Genomic DNA, 27,602 nt, shown 5'->3' with positions numbered 1-27,602 from the left:
GTGCCCAAAATAAGCGGCAACTACTATGGCCAGTGCCAGTGTGTGTGCGTGTGTGACCATATTTGTGGAACGCATTTTTCAATTGGCTCTTGGCAATTTACATAAATACACATCATATATGAGCCAACAGACCGACCGACAGACGGATGGTCGGGCGGCCAGACCTTTTCTTTGAAATAAGTCCTCTGTCGTGAAAAGGTGTGAAATGTTATAATGCTGCTGACGGTGAGCCAATCGGTAGGCCATGATTGTGCCTGATCCATTGGTTTGATTTTTTTATTACTACAATATTTTTATTTTAAACATACCTACCAACCAATCTATGAATTGATATGAATAACTATCGCAGCAAATGCGTGCATTTATGCCTGCATTACCATTACCATCACCATCGTCATCGTCATCGTCACCATTGTCATCATCCTCATGCTGATGATTATTATTGTTGTTATTGTTTTGCTTTCATGAATGCAAATTATAGTTATTAATACATGCTCATGTGGCACAGTCCTTAAACGCACACACGCACAGGCACACATCAAGCCAGAAGTTAAACGAAATTTTATGAAAATGTTGGTGGCTTTTGTTGGCGGTCGTGTGGTGCTGTGGTTTTACTGTTTTACGAATACTCAACAGTCCAACAAATGTCCAACGTCACCATCATCTACAGTGTTGTCGTTGTCGTCAACGTCATCGCTGTAGCCACAGTCATAGTCATAGACGTACTCATCGTCACCATCATCATAATCATCATCACTTTGGCGATTATGGCCAATGACCATTACTATGGCACGCCAAAGTAGTTATTGTTGTAAAATATTAATTGAATGTGTACTTTTGGTCAAAGTTTTTTCATAGCTCCCCCTTGGCCACCTTTGGAGGTTGGAAGTAGACATCAAGCCACAAAAACATCGACCACCGGCAAATGCAGTCAGTCACTACGCCTGGTGGAGTCGCTCAACAATCGATGTTGATGGGCCAGCAGTTATGATGAAGTGACAATAAACGGGTGGAAATGACACAAAATGAGTTATGACGGTGATGGGACAGCACTGTCATGGTCTTCGTCGTCGTTGTCGCCGTCGCCGCCTTAATCCATTCAAGAGCCTATGAGTGTGAGAGGGGTTGGTGGAGAAAAGTCAATGACGATGAAAAACTCATGCATACACGAAACATGCATAAAAATGTTATTTTTTAATGAGCGGTTGTTTGTTTTTTTTTATACCCCTTTTTTCCCGAAGTGTGTTAAATTAATATAAATATAATGAATTAAAGGGTGGTTATTACTATTTTAATGTTTATTGCGCCCGCTCTCTCTCTCACACACACAAACACACTATGACAACATTCATTATTTGCTTTAACAAAAACAGAGAAAAAAATTGAAACCTCATTTCTATGCAGTTTTCCAGCATTTTATAATTTCAGCCACAGACAAACGGACCCCATGACTATGACTGACAAAAATATATCGTTGATGATGTCGTTTAGTTGTGGCACAATTACTCACATTTTTGAGGCATCACAAAATATGTAAGGTATAAACACAAGGTAGGAAAATCAAAAGCGAATTATTTTTAGGTTCACATTGAGAAGGATTATTAAGAGCTTGCACGAGCTTCGATTGTTTTTGGTCTGAATCGGACCATAGCCTGATACAGCTCCCATAAAAACCGATCTTCCGCTTACACTTTTTCAGCTTCTAAAGGGCCTAAATTTATCGCCCGACGCAATTTTTATCACACATCTGAAATCCTCTGCAGGTTTCATTCTTTGCCGTTTTCCCTTCACAGTTTTCAACCCACAGCCACTAAAGTCCACAAAATAGTCCAGTTTTAAACTTTACAACCTCCATAAAGTAAACACAGTATGTATTTTATGTCTATGCCTTTGGAAAGAGCAAAAACAAAATATTGCACCTACACGCAAAAAAATAATTCGTTTTCACCAAGTAAACTTCTTTTTTGAGGAGGCCACCGTAGCGCAGAGGTTAGCATGTCTGCCTATGACGCTGAACGCCTGGGTTCGAATCCTGGCGAGACCATCAGAAAAAATTTTCAGCGGTGGTTTTCCCCTCCTAATGCTGGCAACATTTGTGAGGTACTATGCCATGTAAAACTTCTCTCCAAAGAGGTGTCGCACTGCGGCATGCCGTTCGGACTCGGCTATAAAAGGGGGGCCCCTATCATTGAGCTTAAAACTTGAATCGGACTGCACTCAATGATATGTGAGAAGTATGCCCCTGTTCCTTAGTGGAATGTTCATGGGCAAAATTTGCAATTTGCATTTGCCAACTTCTTTTTTGAAAAAGGTTGGACTTTGTTTACGATAAAAGTAAATGTGTTTTTTGGGATAAATTCTTGCAAAAATGTGTGACAACTATAAAGTTTTGTTTACCCTGTCAATACATTTCATTCTTGATATATAGGATATGTTATTCGCGGTTTCAACTAATTTTTCTTTATTTATAAATTAATTTAATGTCAAACGTTTAAAATTGATTGTGCATATTGAAAAGGATGCCAAGTTCAATTTAATGGAGTAACAAAATTCAAATTAAAGTTTAACAAATTATTAGCAGATCTCAGTTGGTAATTCAAACTACTCCAGAGTATATATTTAGATTTATTTCGATGTTATGATACACAATTGTATTAAAAGCCTTTCATTTCCGCACAAATCCATTATGGTTTTGTATTTATTATGATCTGTAGTATTCGTTATGCTGTAAATAAAACCACAAATGATTGTTGTTGTTTTCGCACATTTAAATACCTTCGGTGTGATGGGTATTTCTTTATCGCATAAATGTTACAAAACAATGTATGTGCCATAGAAATTCTTGTTCCTGGCAGCCATTTGTGTGTTGCTCTAATGAATTTTGTCATTGGACATACCAGCTTCCGAGTTAACCATCCGAACTCGTAAAAGCTACTCACTGTACTGACTGCTTTTTACTTATTCACAACAAAAAAGAAAAAAATCCTGTGCGTGATAATAATGTGTCTTTGCCAGTGACGAGCACACAATTGCAATTATTTGCAACCCTATGGGTCTGCTAGGGATTATTTTCTTGTGTACATACAAAGTAGTGTGCAATACAGTGTATACGCTCAAATACTCCCCTTTCTCTCAAATAGGAGAGACACAAGCGAAAAAAGATTGGTCCAATGTAGCGCATTTGTAATTGAAGGGTTTTTGGTTTTACAACAAATCGAAGGTCCTTTTACCGTAGACGAAGCTGTTTAAGGGTTAAAGGTCGATAATACTACGTTTATGGCTAACGCTTGATATGTTGAAACGAAACGTTACACGGTTACAATAAAAGCAAAACTTCGTGATAAAAGTATTTTGTTTGTCGGAAAAATTTCCCAAATATTTTATTTTTTTGCATGTAGGGTGCAAATTATTATTTAGAAATCATTTGGTGAGGTTGCCATTAGAAGTTGTGTTTAAGTGTGTCGTGAATAGCCTCCCTAAGTTTTATTCTTTATTATTACTCCTTTTCTTATATTTGATATCTTTGTATGTGTGTGATATCTTTGTACGGTTTTGTTCCATTCTTATTGAATTCCTTTTGCTTTAACATATTGAGGATGATAGTTTTGAAGAGAGTCTTGCTTTATCATTCAACCTGTTCGGTCGTAAAATTTGATTATTAAAAGCTTCACTTTAAATTTACAAGTCGGAGTTTTAATTTCGAAAGGCCATTCTAGTGACAAGTGTCTTATAATGAAATAAATGAACAATGCTTCTACAGTTATAAAATTAAAAAAATTATGGGAAGAAAATTGGTCTAAAGATGATAGCAAAACTTCGTTTACAAAAGGCTGATACTAAAGGGTGATTTTTTTGAGGTTAGGATTTTCATGCATTAGTATTTGACAGATCACGTGGGATTTCAGACATGGTGTCAAAGAGAAAGACGCTCAGTATGCTTTGACATTTCATCATGAATAGACTTACTAACGAGCAACGCTTGCAAATCATTGAATTTTATTACCAAAATCCGTAACGTTGCGTCCAACAGCATCTTTGAAAAAATACGGTCCAATGATTCCACCAGCGTACAAACCACACCAAACAGTTCTTGAACGGCTTCTGGTTGCTCTTCACTCCAAATGCGGCAATTTTGCTTATTTACGTAGCCATTCAACCAGAAATGAGCCTCATCGCTGAACGGTGAATGAACACATTTCGAACCGAACACTGATTTTGGTAATAAAATTCAATGATTTGCAAGCGTTGCTCGTTAGTAAGTCTATTCATGATGAAATGTCAAAGCATACTGAGCATCTTTCTCTTTGACACCATGTCTGAAATCCCACGTGATCTGTCAAATACTAATGCGTGAAAATCCTAACCTCAAAAAAATCACCCTTTATATTCGTTTTTCACGGTTATTTTTTTTTTTTTTTTTGAAACATTAGCAAAATCTCAATGATAACATAATACTTTTATGAAAATATTTTCAAAAGTAATAATGGAACATCCTACTGAATGAAATCTGCAAGTTTTTTTGCTTCAAAATTTATTGTCTAAAAAAGTAATCATGAAAAAATTTCGGTAAAAGCGAAAATAGTACCAAACTTAATGTGCATTTCTTTAATTTATCTGACTACATGGTAAATTACAATTTACCTGACAATTTACGCAACAAATTCTTGCATTTTGAATTTTATTTCCTTTTTATATTAATATCATAATAAATATTATTGCATAAAAGTGTTAAGCAATATGTAGTTTTTACTTAAAAATATGTGTAAAAACTACAAGAAAATTACTCCATTATATTGTTATTATAAAATAACAATATTATTAACAACTTTACCATAAGTAATGTGGAATGTCCTACTGAATGAAATCAGCAAGTTTTATTGTTTTAAAATCTGTTATCTATAACAAGTAAAAGTGTGATAAGTTCGGCCGGGCCGCATTTTTTATACCCTCCACCATGGATTGCATTTGTCAAGTTCTATGGCCGATATCTCTTTATAGACATCCAAAAGATAATGGATGATCATTGCTATGCTATGTCATACTTGATTTGGCCAAAGTGGAAGTCATTGTTCAAAATTTCAGCCAAATCGGATAATAATTGCGCTCTGTACAAACTTAAGAAGTATAATCAGGTGACCGGTTTATATGGGAGATTTATCAGGCAATGAACCGATTCAGACCATACTTGACACAATTGTTAGATCAAAACACTTCATGCAAAATTTCAGCCAAATCGGATAATAATTGCGCCCTCTAGCGGCTCAAGAAGTCTAGATCCCAAATCTGTTTATATGGGAGCTATGTTAGGTTATGAACCGATTTAGACCATACTTGATACAGTTGTTGACGGTCAAACAAAAACACTTCATGCAAAATTTCAGCCAAATCGGATAATAATTACGCCCTCTGGCGGCTCAAGAAGTCAAGATCCGAAATCTGTTTATATGGGAGCTATGTTAGGTTATGAGCCGATTTAGACCATACTTGATACAGTTGTTGACGGTCAAACCAAAACACTACATGCAAAATTTCAACCAAATCGGATAACAATTGCGCCCTCTAGCGGCTCAAGAAGTCAAGTGCGATATCGGTTAGCCATATCAGGTTATGAACCGATTTGGACCATGCTTGACAGAATCGTTGGAAGTCCAAACAAAATATTTGGTGCACAAGTTCAGACAAATCGGATAAGAATTGCGATTTAGTCCATTTACAATCCCAACCGACCTGCACTCATAAGAAGTATTTATTCAAAATTTCAATTACTCCTTCGAAATTTTGCGTGCTTTCGACAGACAGGCGGACGGACGGACATGGCTAAATCGACCAATAATGTCAAGAAGATCAAGAATATATATACTTTGTAGGGACTCAGTTCAATATTTCGATGTTTTACAAACGGAATGACGAAATAAGTATACCCCCATCCTATGGTGCAGGGTATAAAAAGTAATCGCCGAAGAATATCGCGAAAAGCGAATATAGTATAGGCCAAAACCGAGCATCCCGCATATTATAATGATGCCTTTTATTAGGTCCAACTTTTTTCTTAACATTTAGCAGGAATTTCATCAATTCTAGGAGCTGTAAATTTTATTACTACTGCAATTAATATACGAGCTACAGGAATCACATTTGATCGAATACCATTATTTGTTTGATTAGTTGTAATTACTGCTTTATTACTTTTATTATCTCTTCCGAATACAGCGGAATACAAACTTGCATACGTAACAAATATGATAACATATGTAGCTGCTACATATACCAATCTCCCAAAAGGGTTTCTCGAGCTCATGAAAGGGTGTGTTTACAAATTACCGCTGAAATTTGAAACAGTGAAAAGAAATTTCAACGAATTGTATATGGAATTGTATGGATGTTTTGTGAAGCTATTGTATAGACCGATCTCCCCATCTAGAGGTCACTAAAGGCAATTTGGTTATGCGCCGTTGCTGCGATTTGCAAAAATCCATTTGTAGGTTGTATTTGACCTGTGTAGATTAAATGATTTGGACTGGAACTCTTCTAAACTTTGATCTGGATATTTAACATAGCTCCTTTTGATTGAATAAAAGCATTGAATTGATCCCACTAAACCAGCCAACCAAGTACAATGCAGATAAGGAAAATGTATTTTTCCCCAAACGTACATATGTGCCAATACACATTTAAGGAAATGCCTGCATACCTAACGCATGAACTTTGATTAATGTTCCGACCCTTTTGGTTTCGGTAGCCATATTTCCATTATAATATCGTTATGACAACACATGCTTAAAAAAGGGGCGAGGGCGTGGGCAAGGCGGGAGGTAGGCACTGACATCGGCACCATGTTTCACTCAATTAATATTTATGCCCTCCGAAGAGAATAATAAGTTACTACCTTTCAATTATTCTAATGATGCCTTTTATTAGACAAATCAAAAGGCCCCACTTGTCACCAACACTGGCATATGCCAATACTTGTGCCTACAAGTAATCACTGGCTCACTTAGGAACTCGCCCAACGTGCGAGAGAGAGAGCAGCGACGTGGAGAGAGAGAGAGACGAGTAGCACTCCAACAAACACCCGCACCATTACGAGGTAAGGGCAATAATTAAATTTGTCATTTTATGATATACGACACACAAAACAAACGAATTGTCATCATTTTATGACACATTCTCACTCGTGCCACACACGAAAGGAAACGCAACGAAACGAAACACTTGCTGCAAGGCGACGACATTTAATAACGAGAGTGTGACGGCATATGCTAGGGAGGTAAAAAGCCATAAAATTATGTTTTATTACCTGAAGAGCATCATCGTAGGCGGATTGTATGGCAATTTATAGAAATGAAATGTTTTCTCCACCAAACATGTGAGCACTTGTTCGTCTTCATCTTCCCCAAATTCAGATGATACACTAAACTGTGGAACGACTTGTTTCGAGCCATTATGAAATAGAGCACACGCAACGGCTATTTTTGCCAACCAACCACAGTTACGCCGAAAGCTTAAAATAAACACCGCACAGAAAAGTCTTCTTCACCAAACGAACCTCATTACTACCATAAAACATTAGCAATGTATGAAGATTTGTAGAAAATTCCAATTTAAATTAGATTTTTGAAAAGTCACCTGCATTAGTTGGTCGCCCCGGTAGCCAAGTTGGTAGCGTGCTTGGTTACCTGTGGGGGGCCGTGGATTAGATTGAGGCCTGGGCTGTCGCTACTGTGGAAACGCAATGTACCAAAATAGTCTAAGTGAGTCTGTTAATAAAATAGTCTACCACCCTAACCTAACTTAACCTTCTGTATTAGTTGAAAAGAAACAATAAATTGTGAATAATACAATTGCTGGTCTTCCTATTAGGACCGTAGTTATACACTTTTCGTTGCAAATCATTAATTAAGCACTGTATGCTAATATTTATTTTTGCCTGTAATCACGAAATTAATTGATCCAATTAATTTTTTAATTGATCCAATTGAAAAATTATTGTAATGTTTTGAAATTTCCTATTAATTTCTATATTAGATACACGGATGTTTACCACTTGGAACATGAACTTGAGGTGCATTGTTTGAGCAAAGGTACGTGGACACCGTCTTGCGTTGTGAATAATGAGAACAATTGAAAATTTAGTTTTGCATACAAAACTTTTTTATTCCTAGTCTAAGTCAGACCATTTTTGGCTCTACGTCCACGAGGGTTGCCTTTTATATTTCATGGACAATCCTTGTGTTGCAATCTGCCAACTGACAGCTCTATTGTAAAGATTGACATTTTTGAGCATATACATACTCAGAACGTTCGTATGTGCGCTATTTCCGTTGTTTACAGTAACTTCAAAGATTCATCTCCCCCGGAAAATGGAATTAAATCGTGAACATTTTCGTGCGATTATTTTTTACAACTTTCGACGTAAATTAACTCAACAACAGTGCATCGATGAACTTAATTCACTTTTCGGCGATGAAACTCCGTCAAGGACCAGTGTTTATCGATGCAATGGTGAATTCAACCGAGGTCGTAGTTCACTCCAAGACGAATTTCGTGAAGTTCGTCCAAAATCAGTTGTTCTTCCAAAAACCATTGATGCTGTGCGCCAACTAATATTGCAAGATCGTTATGAGACTGACTGATCATCGCCTAGCCCCAACTGCTAAAGCTAGAATCATGAAATTTTGTACGAATGTTGGTCTTCGGCCATAGGGATAAAGCTGGATTTGATGATATTCGTACGTTTAGGTACTAAAAAATACCAAAAAGTACGAAATGGTGCATATTTGCTCAGCGCGAACGGAAAAGGCTAGAATTATGTTCTAGCTATATCCAAATAAAGGGTGATTTTTTTGAGGTTAGGATTTTCATGCATTAGTATTTGACAGATCACGTGGGATTTCAGACATGGTGTCAAAGAGAAAGATGCTCAGTATGCTTTGACATTTCATCATGAATAGACTTACTAACGAGCAACGCTTGCAAATCATTGAATTTTATTACCAAAATCAGTGTTCGGTTCGAAATGTGTTCAAATTTTGACAAATTTTGTTTAGCGATGAGGCTCATTTCTGGTTGAATGGCTACGTAAATAAGCAAAATTGCCGCATTTGGAGTGAAGAGCAACCAGAAGCCGTTCAAGAACTGCCCATGCATCCCGAAAAATGCACTGTTTGGTGTGGTTTGTACGCTGGTGGAATCATTGGACCGTATTTTTTCAAAGATGCTGTTGGACGCAACGTTACGGTGAATGAACACATTTCGAACCGAACACTGATTTTGGTAATAAAATTCAATGATTTGCAAGCGTTGCTCGTTAGTAAGTCTATTCATGATGAAATGTCAAAGCATACTGAGCATCTTTCTCTTTGACACCATGTCTGAAATCCCACGTGATCTGTCAAATACTAATGCATGAAAATCCTAACCTCAAAAAAATCACCCTTTATAATCCAATGCCATATTCAGCACGAGACAAAATACAAATCAATGTTTCAGTTTCAGCGAAATCTGACAAAAAAAAACGCGTTTGTAGAGCTCACGATGGTTTAGAAAGATATTTAAATGGATGCTAAAGAAAGATATAGTCCGATATAGCATAATAAGGGAACTTACTACCTTCTGAGTGTTGTTTATGCTATTTTAACATTCAAAAAAGCGAAACTTGTTTTTGTCTCATATCAATCAAAATCTCAATAGAACATTAAAACATTTTGACTATGTCCCACGGGACCTCATCGTGCTTTTACGCACGAAGTTCTATGGAAGTTCCATGACCAAGAAAACTAATTGCCGGATCAACAAATTCTTGAACAAAGCCATAGATACCTATTAGTGGATGTTTTAAATATAATTATTTGAAAACATATTAAAAAGATTCGAAATTTCGACATAAGATGTGGAAATTGACTTTTCCATTTTGGAAAACACTCTATGAAGCAATAGCAGCATTAAAGAAACTTGGCGCATTAATATTTTACACAATATGGAACAAATTTTTGTTATTTATGCATCCAAGTGCACGCAGAAGAGACATCCACTAAAAAAAAAACGAATATTGTTTTTCTTAGAAACCGAATGTAGCATCCCACCAAATCGTGTAGGAATGCATGAACAATGAAATTCTTTTTTTTTTTTTGTATTCTAATGCAATAAATTAAGCATATCTATGTCATAATGTCGCCACCATTTGAAGAAGAGTACAGGAAATGTTATTAATGGCTTTGCTTTCGTTAAGTGATCTAAAAATGGCCATCAATGCAATTCAAGTTGTACAAAAATGTTTCTATGACATGATCGTAACGAAAAAGTAACTTGTATAACTTCAGGTAAGTATGTGATTCTGAAGATAAAAACCAAATTTGTCGAGCAACTTCATTGACCAAAAAAAAATCTTTAAAAAAAATAAAACAAAACAGCACTTAAGTTTGATTTATGTATTTTAGTATTGCGATCACACCACATTTTAAAACAACTTGTCATATTTGATAATGAGCGAACTTTATTGAACACTTCCTCACAGAATACTCACAGTTTAAATATCTTTAAACTTAGATTTGGTTCCTTTTGATGTGTTGTATGTATATTAATTATGAAATTCAAATTTTATGGGCTTGTATCTTTGCCATCAATCACCACAACTCGTTTAAATAATCATTGAAATGTTTCGATGCAAATTAAAAACTGTATACGATGACATTTTTAGTGGTATATAAATTAATATTCATGCTTTATTAATGAATTAATTTCGAATTGAATGAACAACTTTTTTCATTCCAACCCATCAATAAATGCCGGACAACTATGAATTATGCAAAATGTTTGTTTTAATTTCAATATATTTCATATTTTCTGTAGGCCTATAGGATGAAAATGGTATAGTTGTAAGAGATATATAACACCCTCACCTTGATATTAAAATTCCGAAATCTGAGTTGGTCTGATTTTGAAAAGTTTTTTCATAAAAGAAGATATAGGATACATGTATAAATTACGACCAGACTGCAAATTAAATACATCGCAAACCACTGATCCAAGTTATTTTTTTCTATTACTATGTATGTTCATTGCTCATGAAGCTTTGTTTGAAATATTAGGGAGAATCTCTTTTTCGCAACAGTGACGCAGAACAGGCATAATTTTTAACTCACTATTAAAACGATTTAGCGGATTAAGGAACAAAGACTTCATATAAGTGAAAGAAATTCAATCGGGCTGCTTTAATTAAAAAGGTGTTATTTGGACAGTACTTACACCGAAAAAAGGGTATCGTATTATGTAGTAAAAAATTTACCCAAAGTTGGTATACACGATTTTTACGCTTTTTGAAAATTGTTTGTTCTCTTATAAAAATTTGCAATTGCCAAAGAAATTGCAATTAGTTCATATACTTGAATATTAGTTCATATACTTGGAAAGTACGGAAGTAGAAAATACTCTACAAGTTTTAAATTCCTTCCACCCACAAGATCAGTTCTCAACGGAATGTGGATCAAACAACAAATGGCCATATCTTGACACCGTAGTCAACCGACATCGAAATAAGATTAAATTAAATTTGTATAAGAATAAATAGGATTCTATTTTCATCGACTGAGTACTACAAATCAGTGACAAAATATATCACCAAGAAAATGAAAGGAAAATTCAACAAATATTCCGATAAAAATGACTTCCCAAACAACACTATTAAGGACCTTATAAAATTCTTCAAGAAAAGAACAGAGAACAACAAAAGGGAACCAACACCAAAAATCTTCAAGATAACGACATATATTTCAGAATTTTCGGAAAGGTTTACCTTTCCAGGGAAAAATACCAGCTTGCCTTAAAAAGCCACAACACATTAAATAGTCTATTCAGCAGGACTAAGCAATGTCCAAAGACATATGCGTTCCCACACTAACTAAAATGAAATTAAAAAGAAGATTATCATCTCACAAATCTGACCAGAAGATAAAAGACAAACCTTTAAAGCAAAAAACTGCACTTGCACCACATTGCACTTTAACAGGGCATACACCAAATTTTAAAGGCGTAGAATCCAATCAGAAAAGACAATTTACTTTAGAAATGATACATATTGACACCCCCACAAACAAACGCATGAACTTTAAGAAAGACAGAGACAATTGTGCACAGATTTACAGGAATTTGGTACAAAAATTCAGACAAAAATGAATGAGCTTTTGTCGAACTTGTGCGCTGTAAAGGAAAAGTCGATTGTTTTGTTTCAAAATGTAATTATTTTCAAATGTATAAATATTTTTATTTTAAATTTTTTGTAAAATTACTTGTTTGTTAAATTTATAGTTCAAACCCTGATGAAGATCACCGGCGGTGGTCGAAATATTGGTACAAATTACAACTAAAACAATTAAATAGAACACAAACACCTGTTTTTGTAAAATGTTCGACAACCTCGAGACAAACCAAGAAGACAAGGTAAAAAAAAATTTATGGAAGAGCAAGTTTAATGTAACTTTTTTTAGTCAGTGGGGAATGGAAATGTTATTTATGACCCTTTAAATATGTAAATACACTTTGAAGAAATTTTTTATAGCATCTTGTCAAAGAGATCCGCCTGTACAAACAGTCAGCATGTTTTGTTATGACTTATTTAATAATTTTCATTAGTGAAACTAATTAAGTTTTTAGGAGTTTCTCACGCAGATTAAAAACGACATTCAGTTGTGCGTACACAAAAAAAAATAAAAATCAGTTTCAATCACGAAATTAATTGATCCAATTATTTTTTTTATTGAAACTGCTTCAATCACGAAAATGATAATATTAATAACAATTTTTGAAGGAGTGATTAAAAAAAAATTCCAAGTGAAAAAAGATGCATATTCAATTAAAAAAATTTTTAAAATTTTTGGAATTTTTAATTGATACGATTAAAAAAACGATTGACTTTCAAAATTTTCCGTTTATTTTTTAATTGATCCAATTAAAAAAAGTATTAAATTTTTTTTGCAATTTTTTCGTAGAGCCGGCTGCTTTGGGATTGCTATAAATTTACCGAATCTGGGACGTATGGGCCTTTCAAATCTCCTTCCACTTATATTAAAGGGGACGATATGTAATATGGTGCTTATGCAAAATCAATTAAAGGCTTCAGTGCAGATATAATAAAAGAACACAATCCCATGGCAGCCGGTTGTGCGTACTGGAATGATCCGATGGAATCCGTCATAGGCAAAGGTTGTCGTGTACAACAAGTGTACAACACACTGCTACAACAACAAAAATATAAAAGAAAGGGTATAGGATTTAAGACCAATTTGCAATTCAAACTTTCGATTCAATTAAAAAAATTATTGATTCAATTGATTTTTATTGATAACTAAAAAAATTCTTTCGGATTAAATTAAAAAATTAATTAAATCAATTAATTATTTAACCGAAAATTGCCAAAATTTCAATCACGACTGTAATTGGAAAAAATCACATTCAATTAAAAAAATGATTTTTTAATCGAAAACAATTTTATTTTCAATTAAGTTTTTAATTGAAATTTTTAAGCGATAGTTTTTTCTGTGTAGTCAATTGCTTAAGTTTACATTGATTTTTTTATAAATGGTGTCAAACGATGATCACAAAAATCCGATTTTAATATTTTTTAACATAATTTTCGCAGAATGTATGATAACTTTTTTTGAAAGCATTTTTTAATAAATTTGGAACACATAAATTTATTAAAAATTTGAAGATGAATGTTTTCTGTGTAGGCTACACAGAAAAAAATATCAGGAAAATGTTTTCAATTAAAAATTTAATTAAAAAAAAATGTTTTCAATTAAAAAATTAATGGAATCAATCATTTATTATTAGAAACCGAATTTATTTTCCAACTACGATCGTGATTGAAATTTTTGTTATTTTCAACTAAAAAAATAATTGATTAAATCATTTATCAATTGGATCTTAAAAAAATTTTATCTTATTCAATAAAACAATAATAATGGTGAATCTTTAGTTACTCGAATCGTTCCTTAATTTAATGAAAACGGCTGATTTCCCTCTAAAAAAATACAATTTTTTTTTTGTTATTGGATCAAATAAAAAATGTATTGAAAATTTTTAAAATGTTCAATCATGATTTTAATTGAGTATGCAATTTTTTTAAATGAAAAATTTGTCAATTATCGTTGTCAAATGCTCTGATTGATATTTCCGTGATTGAAGCAGTTTCAATTAAAAAATTAATTAGATCGTTTAATTTCGAGATTGAAACCGATTTTTATTTATTTTCAGAGTTTTTCTCCCAGCGGTTTTTGGTTTTTCTTTAAAATTAAGGAAATTGTGTGTCTCTGTATAAATATAAAAGTAATTTTTAATAAGACTTAGAATGAACTTTAATGAAATATACTTTTTTTACACTTTTTTTCTAAAGCAAGCTAAAAGTAACAGCTGATAACTGACAGAAGAAAGAATGCAATTACAGAGTCACAAGCTGTGAAAAACGCCGACTGTATGAAAAATCCGCATTTACTTTTTGGGCAACCGAATATATATATATATATATATATATATATATATATATATATATATATATATATATATATATATATATATATACATATATATATATATATATATGTGCTTTATAGACTAATATTCTGCTTTGCAGTCTTGAACAGTGTCCGTGACGAGTTTGGTCCAAATGGGACCATATTTCAATATAGCTGAAACGGGTTCATTATTCATTATTACTCATACTATTTTTGGGCATATCTGTCAAAATTGATTTCATTTTGTAGGACATTCCCTCATTACTTATGAAAAATTTTTCATAAAGTTATGTTTTCATTGAGATTTTTGTAGTGATTCAACAAAGTAATCGCCCGAGTCACAATGATATGGTAAGATTCAAATATATCTGGAATACGATGAATTTGGATTTATTTTGATCCAAATGGATCTGTCATATTCAATTATATATGCGAATTTTGTTACCATCTCAATACTCTATTTCACGCGAACGCTCTATATGGCAACTATAAAAAGTAAAGGTAGAACTAATATTTAAAAATGATAAAAATAAGAGTTTTATAAAAAACAAACAACATTTAAATGTAATCTTTGTTTGTTTCTCTTTCGAGACGAGCTCAATGATCGGAGATGCAAATGGATAAGGAAAGCCAAAGGTAGCGTTTCGTCTTTGGTTAGAAGACTTTTCAACCATATTAGGTGTGATGGCTTCAAGGGCCGTTCGTTGGTATGTTGTATTTGAATCATATTAATAGCGAAAACACATCTATAATACAATTACCACATTAACTAAGCTCGACAACCCTGCTTATTAGCTGTACTTTTCCCAATGCACGTATTTTTGTGTAATGACAGGCATTCTGTGACAAATTACACTTCTTCCGTACTACACATGATTTTGTGTTTTTAAATGTAAAAAAAAAAACAAAACGAAAAGAAATCAACAGCATTTTTTTTTTTGTAATTCAAGATACAATGAGATATTATTATATATAATTGGATCTGTTTATATCTCGGACAAACTAGTTTAACACCAATATATTCAATTATATATAAACATTTTTCGGATCCCATATTTTCTGACGCCAGATATAGGATCTGATCATATCAACTTTTTTTTTACCCGGTCGTCAAAAATATGTGTTTTCAACTACTGTGAAAAACGAATATAGTACCAGCCTTAAAACGGTGCAGAATCTAGAGCAAAATCTCTGGTAACCTATAACATGGAAAATATATATTTTTCAAATTCCCCCCTACTGCAACAGAGTTGTTGATCAAAATTAAGGCGTATAATTCTCAAAAGTCATAACAAACCCTCTTTCGTCAATAAATTTAATGAAATATTGATTGGAACAACGCTAAGCAACCAGCAACAGTCAACAACTTTAATGATGCCCAATAACCAGCCCTCATGAACGCACACCCTGCTAGTAAATGGGTGTGTGTGTGTGTGTGTGCATGCATATTAAAAAGAACACAAAAAAACGCAATAAAATCATCAATTACAATAGTTTTTACACAAATTATATGTCATAATTATTCATAGCAACCCTTCATTTTAATTCAATAAAAGATTTCAATTAAATGATATTGAAACGACCGAATGCGCTCTTCTATCCTCTCACCAGTACCAATGCCTCAAGCCGAGCAACTGCACGACGACAAAAGCCAGAAACGTAATGGAACGAAGCATGACAGTAACCACTTTTGAAGGGGGTTCGTTCCGTACTGGTGTCGCCGTCGCATTTTGTCTTTCCTCTTTTTGGGCAAATGTTGTCAGGTTGCCAATGAAAGGGTTGAGTATGCATGAAGTGAACGAGCAAGGCAAAGGTACTTTGGGCACTCTGGATAATGATAGACTGTCAGCCATCCACACAGCCAGTTGGTGGAATGCCGTGGCACTCACAGACACCATATGCGACAAACTGCAGCAGTGGAAGAAGGGTGGAGGACATTACGACTTTTTTTGCTCCTTCCATATATCAAACCTTCATCCAATGCCAACCAGTGTATGTGTCGTGTGAGTGTGTGTGTATTCGAATCCCAATTCAAATACTCGAAAAATGTAAAGTTTTAGACGACAACAACTAACAAGGACTCTCTAATTTTATGATTTTTGTTTTTTTTTCTTGTCTTTTTGGTTGAAACATCTTTTCAAAAGCGGGAGGGCAAAAAAGGTCGAGGTCATACTTTGACACACACACACACAATTTCTTTGGACATTTTATATGAGTAAGTGCAAGCTTACAAGCACACTCCTGCCCATACACTGGGCTTACATTATTCCGATATGCATGGAAATTTATGACGCGAATCCGAATGAAATTATAGCCATTTGGGTCTACAAGCAAAGGTGTACACACATGTGCACACGCACACAGCCACCACTCATAAGTAAAGGGCTACACAGCTGAGTCCATGCTGGCTGGAAAGCAGGCTGTCTGGTGGCTTGGCTGTTTGGTGGGTTGCTTGGTAATGTAGGGCCATAAATCAACAGTTTATGTACCAGCACAACAACAGGAGACAACACAACACTGCAAGGAAACATTTAAATTAATTAAATCTTACTTTCTAGCGGTCCCAGTAATAAGCACGATAAAAAGACCTTGTGTCGTAACTGCTAGGTGATGAGCCCCGAAAAAGTTTGAAACAGAGGCCTACCACAGTAGTTCGGTAACTTAGAGAAAAGGGTGATAGCCATAATTATGTCAAATTCTCTCTATGACCTCAACTACGCATAGCAACAGCGGAACACTTCTCGACCTTCGATTGTTGTACTTTGAACACATTTCCCATCTTCATAGTTAGGAAAAAATAAAAATCGGCTTCAATCACGAAATTAATTGATACGGTTAATTCTTTAACTGAAACTGTTTCAATCACGAAAATGAGAATATCAATTACAGTTTTTGAAAAAGGTGTTATTCGATTAAAAAAAAAACGGCTTAATTAATTAATAAAATGATTGCAAATTTTTAAAACCTTGCAATCAATTTTGTAGTTGATCTAATTAAAAAAATGATTGAAATATTGGAAATTTGCGATTAATTTTAAATTGGATCAATTAAAAAGTTAATTGAATACATTGAAAAAGACACAAATGATATATTGAATTTTTTGTGAAAAGCACGCTTTATAGGGGCAACCTCGATTTCGATGAAACTTGTATCACATGTGTATGTAAGGCTCCTGGAAGACGAATTTGAGGTTTATGTTTGGCCATATGATCACTCCATAGAAACAAAACACTCCCTCAGACTTTTCCAAAAATTTGCGGATGTTGGGTTTGAGTCGATACAATTTCGGCAAAATGTAGGTCTTATGCCTCCTAGAAATGCAATGGAAAATATTGTTTCCCGATTTATAAACGAAAGAGTAGAGATTAATGGCTAGCTACTTGCATAGGCTAACAGTCATTTATCGAGAATAAGATCGATGGTAAAGACACAGTTCATCAATCAGATTAGAATTGCGACTAGAAATTTAAGAACTTGAAAGTCGAAATACTTTTTGTATTTCGTACATTTAGAAAGTATTTGTCAAAATTTTGAGCGGCTAGACTTTTTCAAAACCCCAAAGTCTTATCAATGCTGTTGGGTCTAAAAAAAATAGTTATAAAATTTTCAATCATATTTTATATTGGGTTGCCAAAAAGTAATTTCGGATTTTTCATATAGTCGGCGTTGACAAATTTTTTCACAGCTTGTGACTCTGTAATTGCATTCTTTCTTCTGTCAGTTATCAGCTGTTACTTTTAGCTTGCTTTAGAAAAAAGTGTAAAAAAATTATATTTGATTAAAGTTCATTCTAAATTTTATTAAAAATGCATTTACTTTCTTTTAAAAAATCCGCAATTACTTTTTGGGCAACCCAATATTTAAAGTTTTTTCAAATTCAACTTAAAACAATGAATCAATTAATTTTTTTATTGAAAATGACAAAAAGTTCAGTCACGATCGCAATTGAAAAGAAAATTTTGGTTCAATTAAAAAAGGGATTGGTTCTAATAAATCAAATCTTATATACCCTCCAGCATGGATCGTATTTGTTAAGTTTTTTACACTACTTATATTAATAGATAGATAGACAATCAACAGATACCCTACGAGAAATGGGACAAGTCCCAAACCTATCAAGGGATAGGTCATCGGGTGATAGGAACCGGCCCCAGTACTCGTCTCCTTACATGGAAAAAACCTATCACTTTTATAAGGGTTTCTCGCCCCTATTCATTCTAATACCGTAGAATAGGACCTGGGACAGTTCGAAAAGGATGAGTACACTTTGCAAGTATTTTTAAGGGAGATAACATTATTTAGCAAATATATTTAACGTATAAGCAGCTTTTAACAATAATTAAGCGACTTTTTAAAAAATAATTAAGAATCATAAGTTATGACAATTGAATCTTTTCATACCCTGTAGGATATGTCCTGTGACAGTTAACTAATTCTCTAGTTAAGGACTGTATATGGGGCAATTGACTGCACATTTCCCGTAGGGTAATAAATTTTTATGACAAATAACGCAGGCCAGTGTTAGCATAGAATAATTGGTAGTTGATATGGTTCAGTCCAGAAACTTTGTTCCGGGTCGTCCATGGCTCCTGAATTAAGGCAATATGAATCTTGCCCTTGCTGATTTTCTCCATCAGAGCATAAGGAGCTGTCCCGCTCCTCTAGAGGTTTGTCTGGATGACCTCAACCAATGGTCCTTCATTAGATGGGCTTCTTGAGAATGGGTGATGTTCTCATCGCCTGCTCCCTGTTCGTTGGGCGCATTGAGCTTCCCGTCACTGCGCTGTCTGATGTTTTAATATTAGGATCTTTGCCTATCATAGTAATCCGAATTTTGAGAAAGTCGTTTATGGTTCCATCATCGAGTCCCTGTTTGTTAGGCTGTATTGAGTCTACCGTCCATGCACTGCCTGATGTTCCAATATTACGATCTTTCCCAATACCGGTATATATATGGGGCAATTGAGTACACATTTCCGGTAGGGTAATAATTGCTTTACATATGTCTGATTATGGACTCATTATGACTATACTTGGAGGTCATAGGAGAAGTCATTGTGGAAAATTGCAAATTACAAATTTGAAAAGAATTCGGTATTTTGGAGGGCCAAGAAGTATATTCGGCAGATCAGTTTATATGGGAGCTATATCAGCTTATAGACCGATTAAGAGCATACTTGGCTAGAATGTGGAGGTCGTAGTACAAATCATTATGCGAAGTCGAATAAGAATTGCGCCCTCTAGAGGCTTAATGATTCATATCGATGTTTCGGTTTATATGGAAGCTATATCCAAATCTGATAACGACCTACATCGATAAGAAGTAAGTGTGCAAGATCTCAAGTAGCTAGTTTCACCCGTTCGACCGCTATGAAGAATTCCCCAGACGGATGGACGAAAATGGCTAGATCGACTCAGAATGTGGAGACGTACGAGAATATATATACCATAGGGTTCAATATTTCGAGGTGTTACAAACGGAATAATTAATATACCTATGGTGGAGTGTACGAGTGTGAATTCATCCGAGGTCGTAATTTACTCCAAGACGAATTTCATGAAGGTCGTCCGAAGTCAGTTCTTGGTTCAAAAACCATTGATGCCGTGCGCCAACTAATATAGCAAGATCGATATGTGACCAATCGTGAGATTGAGACAATCTTAGGCATTAATGGGACCAGCATACATTCAATATTGCATGAACATTTGACCGTCAAATTGTGTGGGATCGCGTTGGATCCTACACAATTTGTCAATCACACAAAAAAAAGGCTCGTGCCGATTGGTCGAGAGAATTCCTCCAAATATAACAAACAACTGAATTTTTGAACACTTAAAACATCGATTTGATGAGTCATCCGCCTGACTCACACTGACTTGGTACCGAATGACTTATTTTTATTCCCGTGCGTAAAAAATATAATGAGAGGTCTACATTTTTCGACACCTGAAGAAGCGGTTGATGCTTTCAGAATGCATGTTTTGAAGATACCTCCATCAGTGTGGCAATTGGTTCATACACAATACGAAAATTGGTTCATACACATGCAAAAGTGTAGAAATCTTAATTGGGAATATTTTGAAAAACAATAAAGCGAACAAATAAAATGTTCGATGATTAATATTTGTTTTTGTGTTCTTCAATCCCGAAATATAAAGGCAACCCTCGTACAGCATACATTTTTGCTGTTTTTACTAACACGTTTTCCTGAGTGTATTATTACACCTATTGAAACGGAAACTTCGATTTTAGTTTTCTGTTTCAACTTTTGCAATTTTTTCCACAAATTTTGCATCTGATATGTCACCAAAGTTAACTTTGGATTCAAATGTGTGTATCCACTCTCTTTAACGATTTGAAATAGCAAAACACAAAAATCTCATAAAAGTACATGTAAGCCTTTATACAATAAAATCAATAAGTTCGGACGGGCCGAATCTTGGGCCACCACCATGGATTCGGCTAAAAATTTATACGAAATAAATTTAGTTGAAGGGCATATATTTTTATTCTACATACCAAATTTCGGTCAAACAAGCAAAATGTAAGCTTCTAGGAACCGAACAAGGATGATCGAGAGATCGGGGTACATGGGAGCTATATCAAGTTTTGTCCGATTTCAGCCAAACCGGACAAAAATTGCGGCTTGTAACGACTCAAAAAGTCAAATCGGGAGCTATATCAGGTTATACACCGATTTGGACCATACTTAGCATAGTTGTTTAAAGTCGTAACAGAAAACTACATGCAAAATTTCAGCCAAATCGGACAATTGCGGCTTCCAGGGGCTCAAGGAGTCTAATCCGGAGATGGCCCACTTGCAATCCCCAACGACCTATATCAATACTAAGTATTTGTGCAAAATTTTAAGACTAGCTTTATGCGTTCGGCCACTATTGTGATTTTGAATTTTTTCCTCGAAGAAAATTTCATTAAAATTTTATCGCCAGAGAAGATTTCATTAATATTTTGTTTGACGCTATGAAATAAAACCCAAAGCTATTATAAAATAACCCAAATGAAATAAACCCCAAATTTTTGAAAATAACCTTATTATATTTTCCCAAAGGGGGAAAGAGGAGAGCTAATTTTAAATAAAGCCCAAATATAAAATGAAATAAAGCCCAGTGTATTGGATTTTATTTCATTGTGAAATAATCCCAAAAAAAGGAAATCCAAAAAATTAACCCCCAATATTGGATTTTATTTCATTGTGAAATAATCTCCAAAAAAAAAGATACCCAAAAAATTAACCAACCCCCAATTTTTGATCCAATTCACTCTAATTTATTTAACACATATATATGCAAAAACTGCATAAAAAGTTTTAAAATTTCTAATTTTAAACAGAAAAACATTTCAAAAGACTTGCATTGTATCATCAACTGCTTGGCAGACACGGCGCTGAATTTTTCTGCATTGAGAGCTAATACGTCCACCTACAACTTTTGTGATGATCGGTCATAAGTAGTTAAAAAACTTTAGCGTTTGACGTTTTCATTCAGTCCTGCCTGTGGTTATGGTTATTTTGGATATGGAAAACATTTATGTACTAAGATTGTAAAAACTATGCAGGAATTAAGGGGTACGTAAGAGAAGATTTAGAACAAGCGTGTAGAAGTAAGGAGCTCCGCCAGTGAATTGAACAAAAATTTTCGCCTGCAGCGCTCTTTACTTATACAGGCTTATTGTAAACTCCCATATAGCTCCCATTCCTATTTTGCATCCGATATTATCTTCATTCGCTACAGTGGTCCCAGTTTTAGGTCGTTGTTAACCAGGAGATATTTAAATTGACGTCTTAATATGTGTGCAAGAAAAACCTAAATGCAGGCATTGCATGGAGATGGTGTTAGATAGACCTTGTAAATATTGAATGGATTTTGAAATTTATTGGGGTTTTAAAACACCACCAAGAAAACTAACTTCAATTTGTCATGGTATCGTTTCCTTATTTTGTTTTCTGGAGAATCTATTCCTTTGGCAGCTGGGAGGCATTTTTAGGTTACAAAATGAAACTTCTGCCAAACATGATGGTAGCTTGTTTAACATGGGGAGCGGCACCAAGTATCAAGTTTACACAACAAAATTAAACAGGGTTCATGGATGTAGGACTTGTCTATGAGACTGCTAATGGCAAGGTGGGTGCGAGTGTGTGTGTGTGTGCAAAAAGGATTTCTTGATATGAAATATCCTTGAGCCATGAGTCAACAAAAAAGTTCAGGGCTGCTTTATTGCTGCCAACTCCACCACACTAGTGTAGGTGAGAGTCCTGCAAAAAAGATGTGCTGAAGGGAGATGAGGGTACGCAATTGAAAAAGCAGAAAGAACCAAACATTTGCACGACCTCATTTCGTCAAGCTGCTAAATACTCCAACATGCTGCTGTGTAATAATTAATTTTTTTTTTTAATTTTGTCACAAGTAGCCCTCGGAACAAGTTAAACTCCATTAAATATTTAGCCAAAGCCAACAAAAATGTGAAGATTTCATTGAAAAATCCGCAACACAAAAAGTGCCCCTTGTGCTACAAGGCTAGGCAGGAGGAGAGGTGGTTCGGAGGACAAACAATAGAAACTTTTTGAGACAAACGAAAAATCGAAAAACTGAAGTAGTCCCGAAAATCATCATCGTGTCCAAATATGAATTTGCAAATGTTGTTGTTGTGGTTATACTTGGTTTTTGTGTTACTTTTTTTTATGAATGACTGGAAATTTTGGGCTTGGAAAAAATACAACGCAAGCGAACGAAGAGCGAAAAGAAATGTTCATCGGGAGAGGGGAAAAACCGAGAGATAGAGAGACAGGATGCCTCTCTCTCTCACACAAGGAGAGCGGCTGCGAGAATTCGAAACCGCCGGGAGTGTTTGTAAGGAGCAAAATTTGGATTACTTTTTCCAGCCTCCCACCATTCGAGCGACAACATTGCAAATGAACTAACCTCGCCGACATAAGGCAGCGAAGAGCTACAAAATATCCCACCCACCCCACCATTTGTACGATGTGTTTCCAACTCACACGTCCATTATGCGCCCACCCCAACAACTACAAGCTACAACAATGACAAGAAACACTGACGACCATCATGTCAGATAAGCAATCTTAATTGTTTGAACATTTGAACAAAATACTCAAAGCTCAAAGTGCACGGTGTGGCAAGGCCAGGACGGACACAAGGACATTGAAACGCACAGCGGGAGTATGCCTGCGCTTCGTCTAAATGAATCAAATCGGAATTGTAAATTGATGACGATGCGACGATAAGGAAAGACTTTTCGAAACACTTTGCAACACTGATAGCCAAGTTATGTAGTGGGATGGGTAATGTATACTTACTCGTTGTAGTTGTTGTTGTTGTTGCTGTAGTTGATTTTGTTGTTCCATTCTCAAGGAGTGCTGCTGATGCTGCTCCTTCATGATGATGTATGTTGACGGATGGCAAAATACAAAGAAGGCAAATAATTTTTAAATGCGAAGGAAATCCTGCAGCCTTTGGTGATGACTTTCAGATTTCTAGCAGCGAACATGGATGTGGTTTTGATTTTCCTTTTTTCGTCGTCGAAAATTCCTAATCGTAGGTATTTAAGCAAAAAGTCCGCACACACTAGCCTGGCAGTTATGACGCTGAAGCGCCAACAATGGCAACAACAAAGGTGAGACTACGTATCCGCGGATAGGATAATAGGATCGATCGGTCGGGCGGTCGTTTGAGTTGGTTTGCCTTTGCCTTGCTTCGGTTTGTTACAATTTCGAATTTCGGCAATTTTCTTTGATGTTGTTTTTGCAACAGCGACGCTAGAGCAAACGCAAGGTGTTTCCTTTCGAATGAAGCTTTGAATGGAGCTCGGCTGTGCTGAGCAGTGCTATGCTATGCTGCCAATGAAAACGCCAATGCTAATGTTGGCGATACAACGACGACAATGATGTTGTTTGCTCGTTTGCTGATTCTTCCATGGGGGGGGGGGGGAAATACGCACACACGAGGTACTCTTTCTGTGCTCTGGCGCACTTGGCCTCTCTGCGAATGGTTGTACTGCTGCTCTCTTGCTCTCTGGCTGTGGCTGTGGCGGAGTGTTTGTTTGTTGTTGTTGTTGTTAGTTTGAAGTACAACGAAGCCCGAAACCACAGGAATACTTGAAAGGCCGCGCGTTTGTTTTTGTTCTTGGTGCTGTTGTTGTTATTGTTGCAATACTTCTTGTCGCTGTTGCTGCCACTATGGCTGTTGCGGCGGCAGCTGCTGCTACTCGTGCTGCTGATTTTACTCTCAATTCAACTTGAATCCAATTAAACCATGACATGAGAATTGTTTCATTTGTATGAGTAGTAAAATGGGTTTAGATACAATTCAGAGATATCGAAGATACAACAAATTCAATTTTTTTTCTATCTTTCTTTCTTTCACAACTAGTTTCGATTTGATTCTATTGAGATTTCGATTTTCTCAGCTTCACCTTTTCATCGAGCGTTGCACAATTTCATTTGGTTGGTTTGGTTTGATTTGCGAACCCTTTTGGGGGCAAATAGCACAAAATAATTATTTTCGTTTGGGGCTTCTTTTGCAATTTTCGGGTTTACTGGTTTTCGGTAAAGAAGGATGAGTGCCGTTTCGTTTACTTTTCTCGTTTATGACGGCTGCTGTTGGCCGTCGTGGGCCACAGGGAGGGCTGCAGAGCGCACCAGGGGTTTTTTAAGGGTACACAAAATTTTGCATTTATTTATTTTTTCACACTCGCGTTCAAAGTCGCACCACACACACGCACACACATACACTCGTACAATTGCTTCAGATACACGGCGGATCGCAAATTAAAAAATGTTTCGATCAAGATTTTCCTCGAGAAAATGCACTTTTCCAACAGAGGATGTTTATCGACCTCATTGAAAAACTAATATAAAAGTATTTCCTTTGTTCCTGTTTTCGTTGGGGGAAAATGGAGATGCTTTTTGCTGCCCTTCCTGGAGAGTTTTCTTTTTTCGTTTTTCTTACTGTCCCTCGGATGTTCTGTGACAGACTATTTTTTTTTTTTTTTGTATTTTTTATTAAATCAATTCTTTCCGTTTTGTTCACTCTCAATCGCACTGGGTTTCTTATCGGAAAAATAAATTCACAATCTTCAGTGTAGTAAATTTTCTTGCAAAAATATCTCTTCCTTTTGTGCTTTCACAGATTTATTCTATTTTTTCCTTTTGTATATTTGTGAAACTGTGAAAAGTGTTTTAGCGCTCGGCACGGGTTCCATGTCTTAAGGTTAAATGTTTAAATGTATCTGAGTTGAGAATAAAATTTGAATTTGCCTATGCCTTTGGTTATCGACGCTGGCGTCGATGCCGTTGTACTCTTTGCAGCTCGCTCTCACTCTCTTTCGCTCGGGTGTACTCACATTGCCGATTTGGTGGTAAGTGCAACCATACAGCCATAGTGTTATAACTTCAACATCTGTCAGATATTCGTTCGGCGCTTGGACCTAACAGAGATAGAAAATGTATTCTTGAGACACTTGGCGGTTGCTGCACTCTTAGGCTCTCTTGTTTGCTCCCATTTCCAGTATTTTGGTATTTTTGTTATTTTCTTTTAGTCTCTCTCAATTCGAAGTAACTTTGCCTTCCATTATCGATTTTTGCTTCCAGCTACAGCGTAGGGCAAATGTGGTGATACAACTGCGATGCAAACAGGTCGTATTTACACGCAAAGGGGTGTGTGTGTGTGCGTCTCACCATTCGTTAAAGTGCAATTTTATTTCCAGACTACTCCATACATCATCATTACTACAATGCAGACAGAATTCCTATTAAAACTCGGAAAATGATTTTGGGTCTTTAGCTAGCATTAACTCAAGTTTTTCAGTCTAACAAGCAACATACATTTTTTTAAGTCAATTTTTAACCAATATTTCTTCAACAGATACAATTTCAATTAAAATAATAAATCAAGAATAAGGAGAAAATTCATATAGAATTATATTTTAGAAACATTTTTGTAAATTTTCGAAACAATTTTTATTGAAAAGATTTGGGGAAAAGAAAATTTTAAACATTTTTTATTCGAAACAATCTCAAAAATTGTATCTTTTGAAAAAATTACATTATAATTTGCCTTTAGATAATATGTAAGGAAAATTTTGTCATTTAAAAAGCTTTTATTGGCATCTTTCTTTTAGAAAAAATATTCTCAGGATGGAGCAACATTTTGGTTTTAGGCAATGTTTCATTGAAAGGAAAAAATTTTACTGATATTTTCAAAAAAAAATTATTTTATTTTTGTCTATCGAAAATTCTATTGGAATTTTGTTTTTTAAAAAAATTTCATTAAAATGTTGTTTAAAAAAAAAACTTTATTGAAATTTTATCTTTATATAGAAAAAGATTGATTTTCTTATTGGAATTGTGTCCAGATAAGACGAATGGGTTTTTTTATACCCTCCACCATAAGATGGGGGTATCCTTATTTCGTCATTCTGTTTGTAACACCTCGAAATATGCATCTGAGATCCCATAAAGTATATATATTCTTGATCGTCATGTCATTTTAAGTCGATCTAGCCATGTCCGCCGGTCTGTCCGTTTTTCCGTATGTCTGTCGAAAGCACGCCAACTTTCGAAGGACATAAGCTAGCCGCTTGAAATTTTGCATAAATACTTCTTATAATTGCAGGTCGATTGGGATTGTAAATGGGCCAAATCGGTCCATGTTTTGATATAGCTGCCGTATAAACCGATCTTGGATCTTGACTTCTTGAACCTCTAGAGGGCGCAATTCTTATCGGATTTGGCTAAAATTTTGCATGAGGTGTTTTGTTCTGATTTGCAACAAGTGTCTTAAGTGTGGTTCAAATCGGTTCATAACCTGATACAGCTGTCATGTGAACCGATCTGAGGTCTTGACTTCTTCAGCCTCTAGAGGGCGCAATTTCTATCCGATTTGGCTGAAACTTTGCACGAGGTGTTTTGTTATGACTACCAACAACTATGCTAAATATGGTTCAAATCAGTCCATAACCTGATATAGCTGCCATATAAACCGATCTTGAATCTTGACTTCTTGAGCCACCAGAGCGCCCAAATCTTATCCGATTTGGTTGAAATTTTGCGAGAAGTG

At 35.3% G+C, this 27,602-nt stretch overlaps 1 protein-coding gene across 3 annotated transcripts in view; it reads right to left on the bottom strand.

Annotated features, from left to right (window-relative positions):
• The window catches only part of LOC106083506 (uncharacterized), a 134,813-nt gene extending 109,026 nt beyond the window's left edge, over positions 1-25,787 (bottom strand). For all 3 annotated transcript variants that reach the window (XM_059363122.1, XM_059363121.1, XM_059363123.1), the window contains exon 1: positions 23,843-25,787. In XM_059363122.1, coding sequence (XP_059219105.1) covers positions 23,843-23,923 — 81 coding nt within the window. In that variant the 5' untranslated portion in view covers positions 23,924-25,787. The remainder of the gene's footprint in view (positions 1-23,842) is intronic.
• Positions 25,788-27,602: the final 1,815 nt, after the last annotated feature.

Source organism: Stomoxys calcitrans, chromosome 2 (assembly GCF_963082655.1).
Source record: "Stomoxys calcitrans chromosome 2, idStoCalc2.1, whole genome shotgun sequence".
Classification (NCBI taxonomy): Eukaryota; Metazoa; Arthropoda; class Insecta; order Diptera; family Muscidae; genus Stomoxys; species Stomoxys calcitrans.
The sequence above is the reverse complement of the archived record's forward strand: the minus strand, read 5'-3'. Positions and strand labels throughout refer to the sequence as shown.